Source organism: Pelodiscus sinensis, chromosome 2 (genome assembly GCF_052426305.1).
Source record: "Pelodiscus sinensis isolate ZL-2025 chromosome 2, ASM5242630v1, whole genome shotgun sequence".
NCBI classification, from domain to species: domain Eukaryota; kingdom Metazoa; phylum Chordata; order Testudines; family Trionychidae; genus Pelodiscus; species Pelodiscus sinensis.
In genome coordinates, this window is record NC_143053.1 from 261649474 (window position 1) to 261662263 (window position 12790).

At 49.7% G+C, this 12790-nt stretch overlaps 1 protein-coding gene across 1 annotated transcript; it reads left to right on the plus strand.

Moving 5' to 3' along the window:
- Positions 1 to 309: 309 nt before the first annotated feature.
- LOC149525488 (uncharacterized) lies at positions 310 to 12242 on the plus strand. The gene is made up of 3 exons (XM_089776034.1): positions 310 to 382; positions 6758 to 6831; positions 7829 to 12242. The coding sequence occupies exons 1-3, from the start codon at positions 310 to 312 to the stop codon at positions 10781 to 10783; spliced, it is 3102 nt and encodes a 1033-aa protein (XP_089632160.1). The 3' UTR covers positions 10784 to 12242.
- The last annotated feature ends 548 nt before the right edge of the window (positions 12243 to 12790 follow it).

Below are 12790 nucleotides of genomic sequence, written 5' to 3' on the forward strand. Positions count from 1 at the left end.
CCATGGACGTTTTTCCGGAAAAAAGGGCTTTTCTGGAAAAGCATCCTGCCAATGTAGACGCTCTCTTTCCAGAAATACTTATAACGGAAAACGGTTCCGTTTTAAGCATTTCTGGAAAATCACGCCAATGTAGACGTAGCCGAATAGCATATATAGAATTAGTAGAAGGTACGCTTTTGTTTGACACCTCACATGGCCCCCTTTGTATGGACTTTGGGGAAAAACACCCCCATGGGTGCAGCAGTGATCTGCCTGCTCCCCTTAAAATCCAGTAAAATGACAGGAGGGGACCCCCCAAGGGGGTTCACCATGGAGGCAGGCGTGCTTGAGGCCCTGAGAGGCACCATCCTGGAGGTGGAAGAGCAGACCCCCCCAGGAAAGAGTGGGTCCCCCAAGAGAGGGTCACCTCACTGGAGTGGACGCCCTGAGAAAGGGCTGTCACACTGCCACTGGAGTGGAGTGGGGTCCCTGAGAAGGGGTTGCCATGGTGGAGAGGGGAGTCCTGCCTGGGGATGGACAGGCCGAACATGGGCACAACCTATGAGCTATGTCAAATGCCTCTCTAACATCCCAGACACGGGCCCCTGGCAGATAGCACCTCCCAAGATGACATGTCAGGGCTACAGAAGGGTGCCTCCACCCCCCTCAGAAGAGTCTCTAGCCGCCATTACCCTATTCTCCCTCTTCGCAGTGGTGGCAGCAAACCTCCCAGCCTTGGGGGCACAAGGCTTCTCCTCTTCTGCTGTAGGGGGTGATTCTTTGTCTTCTGTACCCAGAACAGCGTAACAGCTCTCCGGAACCACGCTGGGAGCTTTGGGAGCAGAGGTGGAGCTCTGCCTGCTGCCAGAAGTGACCAGCTGCCAGTGTCTCCCTGAGCCATCTCCTCCTCCAGCAGTGGTGTCTCAAAAGTCTTGTGTAGTGGGACAGCTACCTCAGCCTCAGCCATCTCCACATGGATACTCTCCAGGAATTCCTTGTGGATTTGGATACTCCTCAGCCTAGCCACCTCCTCCTGTAGCTCTCCCACCTGCTTCCTGAGAGATTCCGCCAGCTGGCACCTTGCATGTGAGATTGTTCTCTGCCTTGGATTTCAGTAAGTGGGAATATAGCAGCTGGGATATATTATCAACCCCCTAATCAGGTAAGTGATAGTGACTATGAAATGATAAGGGAGATAATAGTGGGGGTATTCAGCTATCCCCATATTGACTGGGTAGACGTCACTTCTTGATACCTTAAATGAGTCCTTGTTAGAACAGCTAGTTCTGGAACCCACAAGGGGAGAGGCTAAATGGAGCACAGGATCTGGTCCAAGAGGTAAATGTAACTGGACTGCTTGGAAATAGTGTCCATAATGTAATAGCATCCCCATGGTGGGAAAAGCAGCTCAGCAGCCCAACCCTGTAGCATTTAATTTCAGAAAGAGGAACTACACAAAAATGAGGAATTTGCTTTATGGGGAGCTTCCCAAATGATCTCTTCCCTTGAAAAGGCATTGCACTGTGTCCAGAAGACTGATTGCTGGCTGCGTTTGCAGCGGTGCAAGGGCTAGCCCGTACAGTGAGCTCTCATCCGCTTCTTGTCAGAGTGATGTGCATCCGCTCTTGACGTGATAAACCATTAGGCACTCCATGGCAGACATCACTATTGCTATGATTTGATGCAAAATGGAATCTATGCTCATGCTGTAATGGCGTTTTCATGAGTAACCGGGGCCAAAACAGGTGTGAAAAGACTGTTTCCCATTGATCTCAAGCTGATGATGTGAGCCCAGAGCCTCCCACTACACAGTTTTGATCACCAGGTATACCAGGAGCACAACCAGAATGCAAAGCAGTGCTGGCAATATGGGGTCACTAGCTACAGTGTGTTGTACTCGAGTTGATGGCAGTCTCTCCAGTGAGGATGAGCTACTTCAAACTATGTTGAATTCTTCTCCGCAGTGGGGTCACAGAAGTTCAACTGTGCAAAATCAAGTGACCAGAAATCGTCTTTATTAGATTCGACATTATCTCGTAATGTAGACACGGGCTAAGGTAGCTCCATGCACTAGAACCATAAGGAAGAAGGTAAGACAGAAGTAAAGACAAAAACCAGAATATTGCCATTCGCCAGCTTCTGAGATGAGAGCCGGGCCTTAGTGCAGACTCTGAGGTTTTAGTTTTCATAAGAATAAAGCCAGACTCCCACTGGACAAGCGAGTGAGCACATTCTTTGCAAAAGTGCCTGACAGAAAAGGCTGGACAGGACATGGCAGAGTAAAGGTGCTGAGGGCAACCCTCCTCACTTATAAGGGCTTAATTGGGCAAAGTGCCAGCCCCATCTAAATACTAACAGTCTCACAGCGTTCCCATCAAACCCTTCTGGGCATGTGGCTGTGAAATCCAATAAATCATTGATCAGCTTTTCTGCAGCTTATCTTAAGGACACAGGCAGGTGCACCTGTGAGACCGAGAGTGACAGAGAACACGGAGCCAAACCAGAAAGTGACACTGAAGATAACAGATACAATGGCATCTTTCAGGGCCAGGAATTCTGCACATTGCCTGCTGCCTGCGGCTCTCAGCAGGGCAGAGTCTCTCCACTCCCTTCTAGGAACCACTGGTTGGAATTCAGACTTCTTGTTTAGATACTATTACTAGTTATGCTCATGAAATCGTAGTAATCCCTCTTATTCTCTATCCCCTTCCTAATGATTCCCAACATGTTTTAGTGTGTTTGACTGAGTGGGTGTCCTCAGAGACCTAGCCACAGTGAGGGGAAATAGCTAAAGTAGACCCCACTGTTGTAAGAGGTGTGTGTGTGTGTGTGTGTGTGTGTGTGTGTGTGTGTGTGTGAGCGAGAAAGTCATCTACAGGGGGCTACGTGGACACAGGGGGCTCAGTGCCAGTCCATATCCAACATTCACAATCTCACCAGCAATGTTCCTGGGAAATCAGTAACCTCTTCTGGGAATGGGGCTGTGACACAGAAACCAAGTGAATCATTAAGCCCCATCTCTGCAGCTAATCGAAAGGAGCCTGCGAGACTCACAGTAATAAACTAGACACACAACCCTGAAAGTAGTAATAGAAATGTAGCCGTGTTAGTCTGATCTAGCTGAAACACAAGACAGGACTATGCAGCACTTTAAAGACTAACAAGATGGTTTATTAGATGATGAGCTTTCGTGGGCCAGACCCACTTCCTCAGATCAAATTGTGGAAGAAAATTGGCACAACCATATATACCAAAGGGATACAATCAAAAAAAGTGAACACATATAAAAAGGACAAATCAAATTTCAGAACAGAGGGGGGATGATGGGGGGAGGTTAATGTCTGTGAGCTAATGATATTAGAGGTGATAATTGGTGAAGCTATCTTTGTAATGGGTAAGGTAATTAGCATCTTTGTTGTGGCCTAGTCGTAAAGTGTCAAATTTAAGCATGAATGACAGTTCAGAGGACAGTTCATGCTTAAATTTGAGTATGGCTGCTGTTGGGACCCCCAGGTCGAGCTCCAGAAATAGAACTCTCTAACTCTGTGTGACCTGGGAGGATGAAACCTGGATCCTTCTAGTCAGATCGGTGAGCCTTACCCACAGAAATTCTGTTCTACTTCTCCCACAGGCTAGAGTCATGCTGGGGTTCGTCCCGCTGGTCCTTCTCCTCTCCCTGCCAGAGCAACATGCGGGCAGCCTGAAGTACTGCACCATGAGGCCCAGCACGAGGCCCGCGAGCTTGGCACTGGCTCCATTCTGTGGCCTCCGCAAGGGCAACCGAAGCATGAGAAGGCACGTGCCCACTGCGTCCCTTCTCTGTCCCGTGAGGGGGAGGCAGTGGCTCAGTGGCCTGTGAGACGTGGCCATGGAGAGGAGCCCCTGAAAGCAGGCCTCACAACTTGACAGACCAAGCAGCCACGGGCAGTATCTGCCCCCCTGGTGCCCTCCCCAGAGTGCTTCCTGGGGCTGTAAGTCTGAGGCAGGCTCTGTTCAAAGTGGATGTCCTATTGGGGACTAATTCAAACTATTTTCGATGCTTCCCTGTGGTGGGGACGTCTATTTCGATTCTGCTCAGCCAGGAGTTATTAAGTCGAAGTTGGTAATTTCAAACTAGTTACCTAGTGTAGACATGGCTCTGTAGGGTGCAGGCCTGCAGGTTCTTCGCATTACTGCTGCAGAAAACAATTGCTAAAGGTAACACTATGTGCCATCTGGCAAGGCGTAAAATTACATGCGTCTTCCACTACACTACCTATTTCTGCATCTTAGATTAACTCTGTGATGAGGCACAGATCAGAATTGTACAATTTCATGACAGGTGACAGATATCAGAGGGAAAGTTGTGTTAGTCTGTATTCACAGTGAGAAAGTGAGGAAACAAAGTGACAGAACCAAATGGGTACCCAGAAGTCACCTACTACAAGGCAGGCCCAATACGGAAAATAGTAGGACACCTAGAACACCACTGGCCATCATCTACAACTCCCAGCTAGAACCTATATAACACATCATCAAAGATCTATTCGGTACCCTACATGATGATCCCCCACTCTCACAGACCTTGGGAGACAGGCCAGTCCTCATACAACTCCCCTACTCCCAAACCTGCAGCAAATACGTACCAGCAGCCACACACCACACCACTGATACACTAACCCAGGAACCTACCCCTGCAACAAAGCCCCTTGCCGGCTCTGTCCACACATCTAGACAAGTGACATCCTCTTAGGACCTAACCACCCCAGCCACCCTCTCAGGATCTTAGTCACCTGCAATCTACTACCATGAGATATGCCGTCAAGTGCCAGCAAGAATGGCAGAACATGAGAACCAGTAGAAACACACATCAGTGTCCCTGGGCACTCTGTAAGGGTATGTCTGCATTACAGCACTAATTTGAACTAACTTAATTCAAATTAGTCAATTCAAACTAAGCTAATTCGAACTAGTGCATCTAGGCCAGTCTGGACGCTCTTTTCTCGCTTTTCCTCAAGCTGGAAAAAAGCGGCGGCCATGTTTATTTAAATCCCGCGGGGGATATTTAAATCTCCCACGCATTTCCCTATTCTGACTTCTCTCATTTCCATTTCTATTACGGGTTATGTGGCCAGTGTAGACACAGCCCTAGGGTATGTCTAGACTGCATCCCTCTGTCAGCAGAGGGATGCAGATTAGGCAGGTCGACATTGCAAATGAAGGGGGATTTAAATATCCCGTGCTTCATTTGCATAAAAATGGCCACAGCGTTTTGCAACAGCACTTTGTCGGCAAAAAGCAGCAGTCTAGAGGGGGATATGTCGAGAAAGACAGACTTTTTTGACAGATCCCTTATGCCTCCTGCATACCCCAAGAGTCCCCCACCCCTCCATTACACCCCAGTGCCAGCCACTGACCCCACAGCCTCCTGCACCCAATCCCCAGGGCCAGCCTGTCACTCTCAGAGGTCCCAGTTCCAGCCCCCCCACATTTTAGAGCTCCCCATCAGCGGACCCCCAGGTGCCAGCCTCTTCTTTCCAGAGCCCCACTGCACTCAACCTCCCTAGATCCCCCAGTGCCAGTCCTCAGTCCCCACCCCATATTAGCCCTGTCCCCAGTGCACCCCAGTGCCAGCCTTACCCTATAGCCCCCTCATTCCTAGCCCCAATTTAGAGCCTCCCAGTGCCAGCTCCCTATCCTAGATGCCCCAATGCCCCCCAGTGTCAGCCCCCGCCTCTTAGAGCTTCGCCCTAAGAGATCCCAGTACTAGGACTGCACTCCAGAGTCCTCCGGTATTAGCTTCACCCCCAGAGCCTCCCAGTGCCAGCTCCCCACTCTTAGAGCCCCTCAGCACTCGCCCTACCTGCAGAGCCTCCAATATCTGCCCCGAGGCTCTCATCTACCCTGTGCTGCTGCCCACGTCAGGGCAGCTCTGGGAGCCTGGGCTGGGGCACACTCCCCACAGCCTTCCCTCCCCTCCCAATCCTTCCTCTCCCTCCCCCCCCCGCCATGGCTGTTAGGAGAGGTGTGTCTGTTCAGCGAACTGCTCCTCTGGGGCCAGGAGGAGAACCCGCCCCTTCCCGGTGCTGGCTGGCTGAGAGTCTCGGTGCAGGACATGCCTCTCCCAACAGCCACAGTGCAGGCCCAGGGCAGGGTACCCCAGCCCCAGCTGCCAGAGCTGCTGCAGCCTAGCAGCCAGAGGTTTGCGGCCTGACACCTGGGAATCTGTTCCTGTCAATAAGGTGAATCCTTTCTTTCCACATGTGAGTGTATTAACTCTGCCGCTGCAAGTTACACTCCCGTGCATCTGATGACGTGGGTTTTTGCCTACAAAAGCTTATGCCCAAATAAATCTGTTAACCTTTATGGTGTCAGAGGAATCCTTGTTGGTTTTAGTTTCATGACCATCCAGGAAACATTGCAGATTCAAACCCAAGATTATTGTGTTCAGTATCATGAATGTAGGTCTAAGGAACATCTCACAAACACTGCCACAAAAGAGAACCAGAGAATTGCTTTGTAAACAAATAAGTACATTTAAAGCAGCATTCTTTTTTAAGGAAAACCCGTTATTAAGAAGTGAGTCGAGTCTTCTACTGTGTTTTTCCCATGTGGCCGTGGTTCTCAACTGGTGGTCCATGGCGACTGTCATGATTATGAGGGTTAGCCAGCAGCCTGGGGATTAAGGGGTTAACTACACCTAGCCAGGTGGAGTGACCAATAGGAATGTAGGTGGGACTTTTCAAACTGGGACAAAGGAATTTGGGTTTTTTTCTTTTCTCCCTTTTGTCTCTCTGAGAGTTCTCTGCAGCTACAGAGAGGGACAAGCATGTCTCTCTCTCTCTCTCTCCAAGACACCATTCTTCATTTTCTGTAAGTAGGGTAAAGTTTAGGTAGTTTCGTTAGGTTTTATTGTTTTAAGGATTGGGTATGGGATCTGAGATCTGGCACTGCTTAAAAGATGTTTTGGCTTTTCTTTGTAACTAAGTTCTAGGCCCATGGAGTTTCTCCATGAGTATATTTTGTTACCTTCCTCTCTAGTCATTATACTTGCAACCAGAATATTGTTGTAATAATAAAAGTTCTTTCTTTTCTTTTATTAACCTGGCATTGGTTAATAGTGTGCCCTGATTTTTGTTTTAGGGGGAAGATTTCCCAAATGATCTTTCCCCTGGTTTCTTTAGCAACATTTGGGTGGTGGCAGCGGAAGTTTTATTCCCAAGATCTAGGTTTTTAAGATCTTGGGGGAAGTTTTATACCAAAGCCTGGTAGATAAGGCTTTGGGGTACACTTGCTGGCCCCCACTTCTGCATTTATCATGCCAGAGTGGGGAAGGAGCCATGACATGGTGGCATAGCGGTGGGATTATTTGGAGAACCCAGGATTTTTAAAAGGGCACAGTTTTCTTTTGAGTTGCAAGCTTTGCAGTTTTCCTTTTGTTTTTCTTTTGTTTTTGGGCTGCCTCAGGGAGGGGCAGACCTTAAGCCAGACACAGACCTACCCAAACCGTTTGTTTTTTGTTAGCTTTCGGGACAACTGGATAGCTAGGCTAGACTAGGGCAGGGAAGGAACCCAGTACATGCTCTTGCGATCAGGCAAGGTAACCCTAGAGAACCCAACCCTTCCTAAGCAACACCCTGAGGCAGAAACAGCCTCAGAGCCAGGCATGATGTTAAGTACTGGGAAAGATTCCACACCCAGAGAGGGGAAACAAGAGCTTACCTCTGTGATCCCTGGGGGAAGGGATCTTGAAGAGGCAGAAGCAGCCAGCTGCTGCTCTCCCTCCCCCCCACCTGCGCCTTCTGTGTGCGATTATGCCATAAGGACCGGCAGGCCTCTAACTGACAAGGAGATGGAGTTTTTCCTACAGCTGGAGGACAGGCGTGCACAACGAGAGGCCGAGGACAGGCGTGCACAACGAGAGGCCGAGGACAGGCGTGCCCGAGAGGCCGAGGACAGGCGTGCACAACGAGAGGCCGAGGACAGGCGTGCCCGAGAGGCCGAGGACAGGCGTGCACAACGAGAGGCCGAGGACAGGCGTGCCCGAGAGGCCGAGGACAGGCGTGCACAACGAGAGGCCGAGGACAGGCGTGCACAAGAGGCCGAGGACAGGCGTGCACAACGAGAGGCCGAGGACAGGCGTGCACAACGAGAGGCCGAGGACAGGCGTGCACAACTAGAAGCCGAGCGTATACAACAGGAGGTGAAACTGGCAGAGATCGCAGCAGGGACGAGGCGAGCAGAACTAGAGGCCCAAGTTGCGCTGGAGAAAGCCAGGCAGCTGGACACCTCAGGTACCCCACCCAACAATCCCACCTCCATCATCATTGAACCCCCCAGAAAGCTCCCCATGTACCAAGTAGGGGATAATGTTGAGGACTTTTTCCTCAACTTTGAGAGGGCCTGCCAGGGGTACAACATTCCTCCTGATCAGTACATGAGAGAGTTAAGATCCCAAATCGCTGGTCCCTTACTGGGGGTAGCCGCGGACCTGCCAGGTGACATGGCAAATGACTATGAACTGTTTAAGCAGGAGGCCAGACTCAGGATGGGCCTCACCCCTGAACAGGCCCGGTGTCGCTTCAGGGCCTCCAAGTGGACCCCAAATACACCGTTCCCTGAACATGCCAGTCGTGTCCTCAAAAACTGGGAAACGTGGCTCTCTGGAGAGCAGGCCCACACTCGGGAAGAAATCTCTCTCCTGATGCAGATGGAACAGTTCCTCGAGGGTGTGCCAGGAGAGATTAGAGGGTACATCCTGGACGGAAAACCAAAAAGCCTCAGAGAGGCAGCAGTGCTTGGGGCCAGATGGATAGAACTGAGGGGCCACAGCAGCCTGGAAAGCAGTCTGAGGGGGCCCATCAACACCTGGGGATCCCCCCGATCCCCACCTCGCAGAGATGGGCCCTATATCCACCCAGGAAGACCCCAGATCTGTCCCCGTTCCTCCATACCATCTGCTGGGAGCCCCCCCCCCCGTTCCAATGATACCGCTGTGAGGCGATGCTTTAAATGTAATGGACTGGGGCATGTAAAGGCCGACTGTCCCCAGAGCACCAGCCGGCTACAACTCATCATTCCGGGGTTGCCACAAGGAGCCTCGGGCCCAGATGCCTCACTGATCCCCCTAGAGCGGAGGGAGACTGTGAGAGTGGGGGGACGGGAGGTTATCGCATGGAGAGACACCGGGGCACAGGTGTCAGTGATTCACCACGCTCTGGTGGACCCCAAGGCCATTGACCCAGAGACTCTAGTTACCATTCAACCCTTCAAGGCCGACCCCTTCGACCTGCCTACGGCCAAGCTACCAGTTCAGTACAAGGGCTGGTCTGGAACTTGGACTTTCGCAGTCTATGATGACTACCCCATTCCTATGCTGGTCGGGGAGGATTTGGCCAAGCATGTGAAACCAGCTAAGAGGGTGGGAGTGCTCACACGTAGCGAGGCTATGCAGGCTGTACACCCAGACACCCCGAATCCTGCAGTGATAGCTAATAGGTGTAATCAGGCTGATACCTTAATCCAGCCTCAGGACATGTATGAGGTTTGTGAAGGGGGTGAGTTTGAATCTGGGAAGTTGTCTGTGGCTAGTCAGGCCTATGGGGAGACAGGTAAAAGTTTCCCTCAATGTTTGCCTGAGGGAGATAGTTGTGTGTCTGTGAGTGAGGCCTCTACACGTCTGCCTGGAGCCTCAGAGGAGAGGCTAGTGTCAGATTTTTGGTCAGATTTTTGGGCTCTCCCTGCCCTATTTCAGGAAAGTGTCCCTCTGGTGCAGTCTGGGGTGGCTGGCCAGGGTGAAAGTTTAGCTGGGGAAAAAGATCAAATTCTGGAGGGTGTTCAGTGTGAGCAACTTCTGTGTGTGGAGCCTGGCAGTTTGGCTGCTGAGGAGGGGGGTAAGCATGTGGGGGAAGGGTTTATTCCCAGTTCCTTGTCTACCGGAGGTGCCTGTCAGCCTGGATTGGCTGAGGAGAGTGCTGTGGGCCCAGATTTAGCTCTGGGGGCAGCTGAAGCCCAGAAGGGGGAGGGAGAGGTCTCTGATCTCTCCCCAGAAGAGTCTGTGTGTTTTCCTGAAGGGGGGTTGTGTGAAGACCTGTCTGTTCAGGGAGTTAATGGAATTCCAAGGGAGTTGGTGGAGGTTCAGCTGGGTGATGATGCTGTAGAGCCAGGGGAAGATGAGCTTTTGCTTGCGGAAGGTCATAAGGAAGAGGATCCTTATGGTGAGGTGGGCCAGCAGTTTGCTGTGCCTGAGGGGGGTAAAAGTGACTTAGGGTTAGAAAGATCCTGTGAGGAGCAAAGGAATTCCAAAGCCATTGTGAGCAGGGGAGCCACACCCAGCCAGGCCTATGTCTGTGTGGGAGGGAGTTCACAACCTAAACCCACAGAGCATGGGGGAGGGGTAAGACTTGTGTTTGCCCAGGAAGGTTGCAACTTTTTAAATGTAAAAAGCCAGAATTGTCAATGTACAGTTGGGGTGGATGTGTTCCTACTGCTTATGTTAACTTGCATAACCACTGTACTGCTGTTACTAAGAATGGTAACGATGTCCACTGTGCATGATTTTGTACCAAAACCCTGGAAAATGTTACAAGATATACCCAAGGACACACTGGATGTTCAAAAGCTTTGGGACCCTGGTATTTCACTGTTAATACTTGTAATTAGTGTTGGAGCTTCTCACCTGAGAAGGGGCATTCCAAAATTGATATGCTGTGTGGGAAGGGAAACTGAGGCACGGCAACATTTCGTGCAAAGGAACCCATGTAAGGTGTCTAATGAAAGCTTGTTCACTGTTGATTCTATGTATGAGACATGTGTACAGGTGTGATGTTATATATGAAGATTCTCATTAACAATCTTACTCTCGACATTTTCTTCCTTTCATTAACGTATCTTTAGAGTTTAGATTCTAAAGGATTGGCCCAGCGTGATCTTGTGGGTAAGATCTAAAGTGAAAATTGGCTTGGTACTGTGGCTGAGTCCTTTGGACCAGGAGGATCTGTTTGGAGTTGGTGAGTGTGTTTTCGTAACCTTTCACCTGTGGATGGAGGCCTAAGTCTGGTGATGGCACCGGGAAGCTGAAGTGTCTAAGGGGTTTTGCTGGTGAGGCTTGCGGCTGACCGGGGAGGCAGCTGAAGTGCTCGGTGTAATTTGAGGGGTGCCTGGGAAAGGACCCCAGTTGAGGGCGGTAAATAGCCCTGGTTTTAAGCAATTCGCCCTGAGCTGACACTCTCAGCGGTGCCAAGACCTGGCCTGGTGTATGATAGTGGTGTATTTCGCAAGAGACACAGAACCTGGTCAATTGAACTTTAGATCAAGACCCCACGCTATTCTAAATTTGATTTTGAGACTGAGAGCTTGATTGGTTAATGAGGCATTTCTGGACTCAACTACTTAATATTCTCTGTATAGCTGTGATGGTACTCTATGGATATGGAAGCCTTTGCTTACTTTTTATGTCTTCAAGCGTTTAGTCAAGTGTGCATAATGTATTTACTATGTTTTATCTTAGACCTACAGGAAGAAATCACAGCCAGTGTGGCCAGAGGCTGTCCAGCACCGTCTGTGATTTGGTGGGCATGTCATGATTATGAGGGATAGTCAGCAGCCTGGGGATTAAGGGGTTAACTACACCTAGCCAGGTGGAGTGACCAATAGGAATGTAGGTGGGACTTTTCAAACTGGGACAAAGGAATTTGGGTTTTTTTCTTTTCTCCCTTTTGTCTCTCTGAGAGTTCTCTGCAGCTACAGAGAGGGACAAGCATGTCTCTCTCTCTCTCTCTCCAAGACACCATTCTTCATTTTCTGTAAGTAGGGTAAAGTTTAGGTAGTTTCGTTAGGTTTTATTGTGTTATGGATTGGGTATGGGATCTGAGATCTGGCACTGCTTAAAAGATGTTTTGGCTTTTCTTTGTAACTAAGTTCTAGGCCCATGGAGTTTCTCCATGAGTATATTTTGTTACCTTCCTCTCTAGTCATTATACTTGCAACCAGAATATTGTTGTAATAATAAAAGTTCTTTCTTTTCTTTTATTAACCTGGCAGTGGTTAATGGTGTGCCCTGATTTTTGTTTTAGGGGGAAGATTTCCCAAATGATCTTTCCCCTGGTTTCTTTAGCAACATTTGGGTGGTGGCAGCGGAAGTTTTATTCCCAAGATCTAGGTTTTTAAGATCTTGGGGGAAGTTTTATACCAAAGCCTGGTAGATAAGGCTTTGGGGTACACTTGCTGGCCCCCACTTCTGCATTTATCATGCCAGAGTGGGGAAGGAGCCATGTCAGCGACTTTTTCGGTGGTCCACAGGAACATTGTCCAAAGTCATATGGCATGAGTAGGCATCTCCGTTAGGCTGTTTTATGCCATGTTCACAAGCACGCGGCACATCAACCATAGTGTCATCTAGGACGCAACTGCATTGTGTTCCCAGTAACTTCCGTCTGAGGCTCTGAGAGTCAGTGTAGCTGCTGCCGTCGTGCTGAGCGGTTGCTGTGACGTTTGTCCTGTGCTACATGTGCTGTTTTACAGTTGTGGTGTAGTTTGTTTATAATGGCAAGGACAGGAAGAAATGTCAAGCGCAAGTATTCAGAGGACTACATCAAATTCGGCTTCACTTGTCAAGAAAAAGAAGGCATAGATTTGCCACAATGTGTTTTGTTTCAAAGTCTTGGGGGAATGACTCAATGAAGCCAGCTAAGCTGAAACTCCATCTCAAAAAGCGTCACCCCAACTTGTTGCAAAAGGATGAATATTATTTTGAGCGGTGGTTATCAGGTCTGAAACGGCAGTGCCTCGATTCAACAAGTGCATTCTGCAATAAGACAAGCAATGCAGTGTG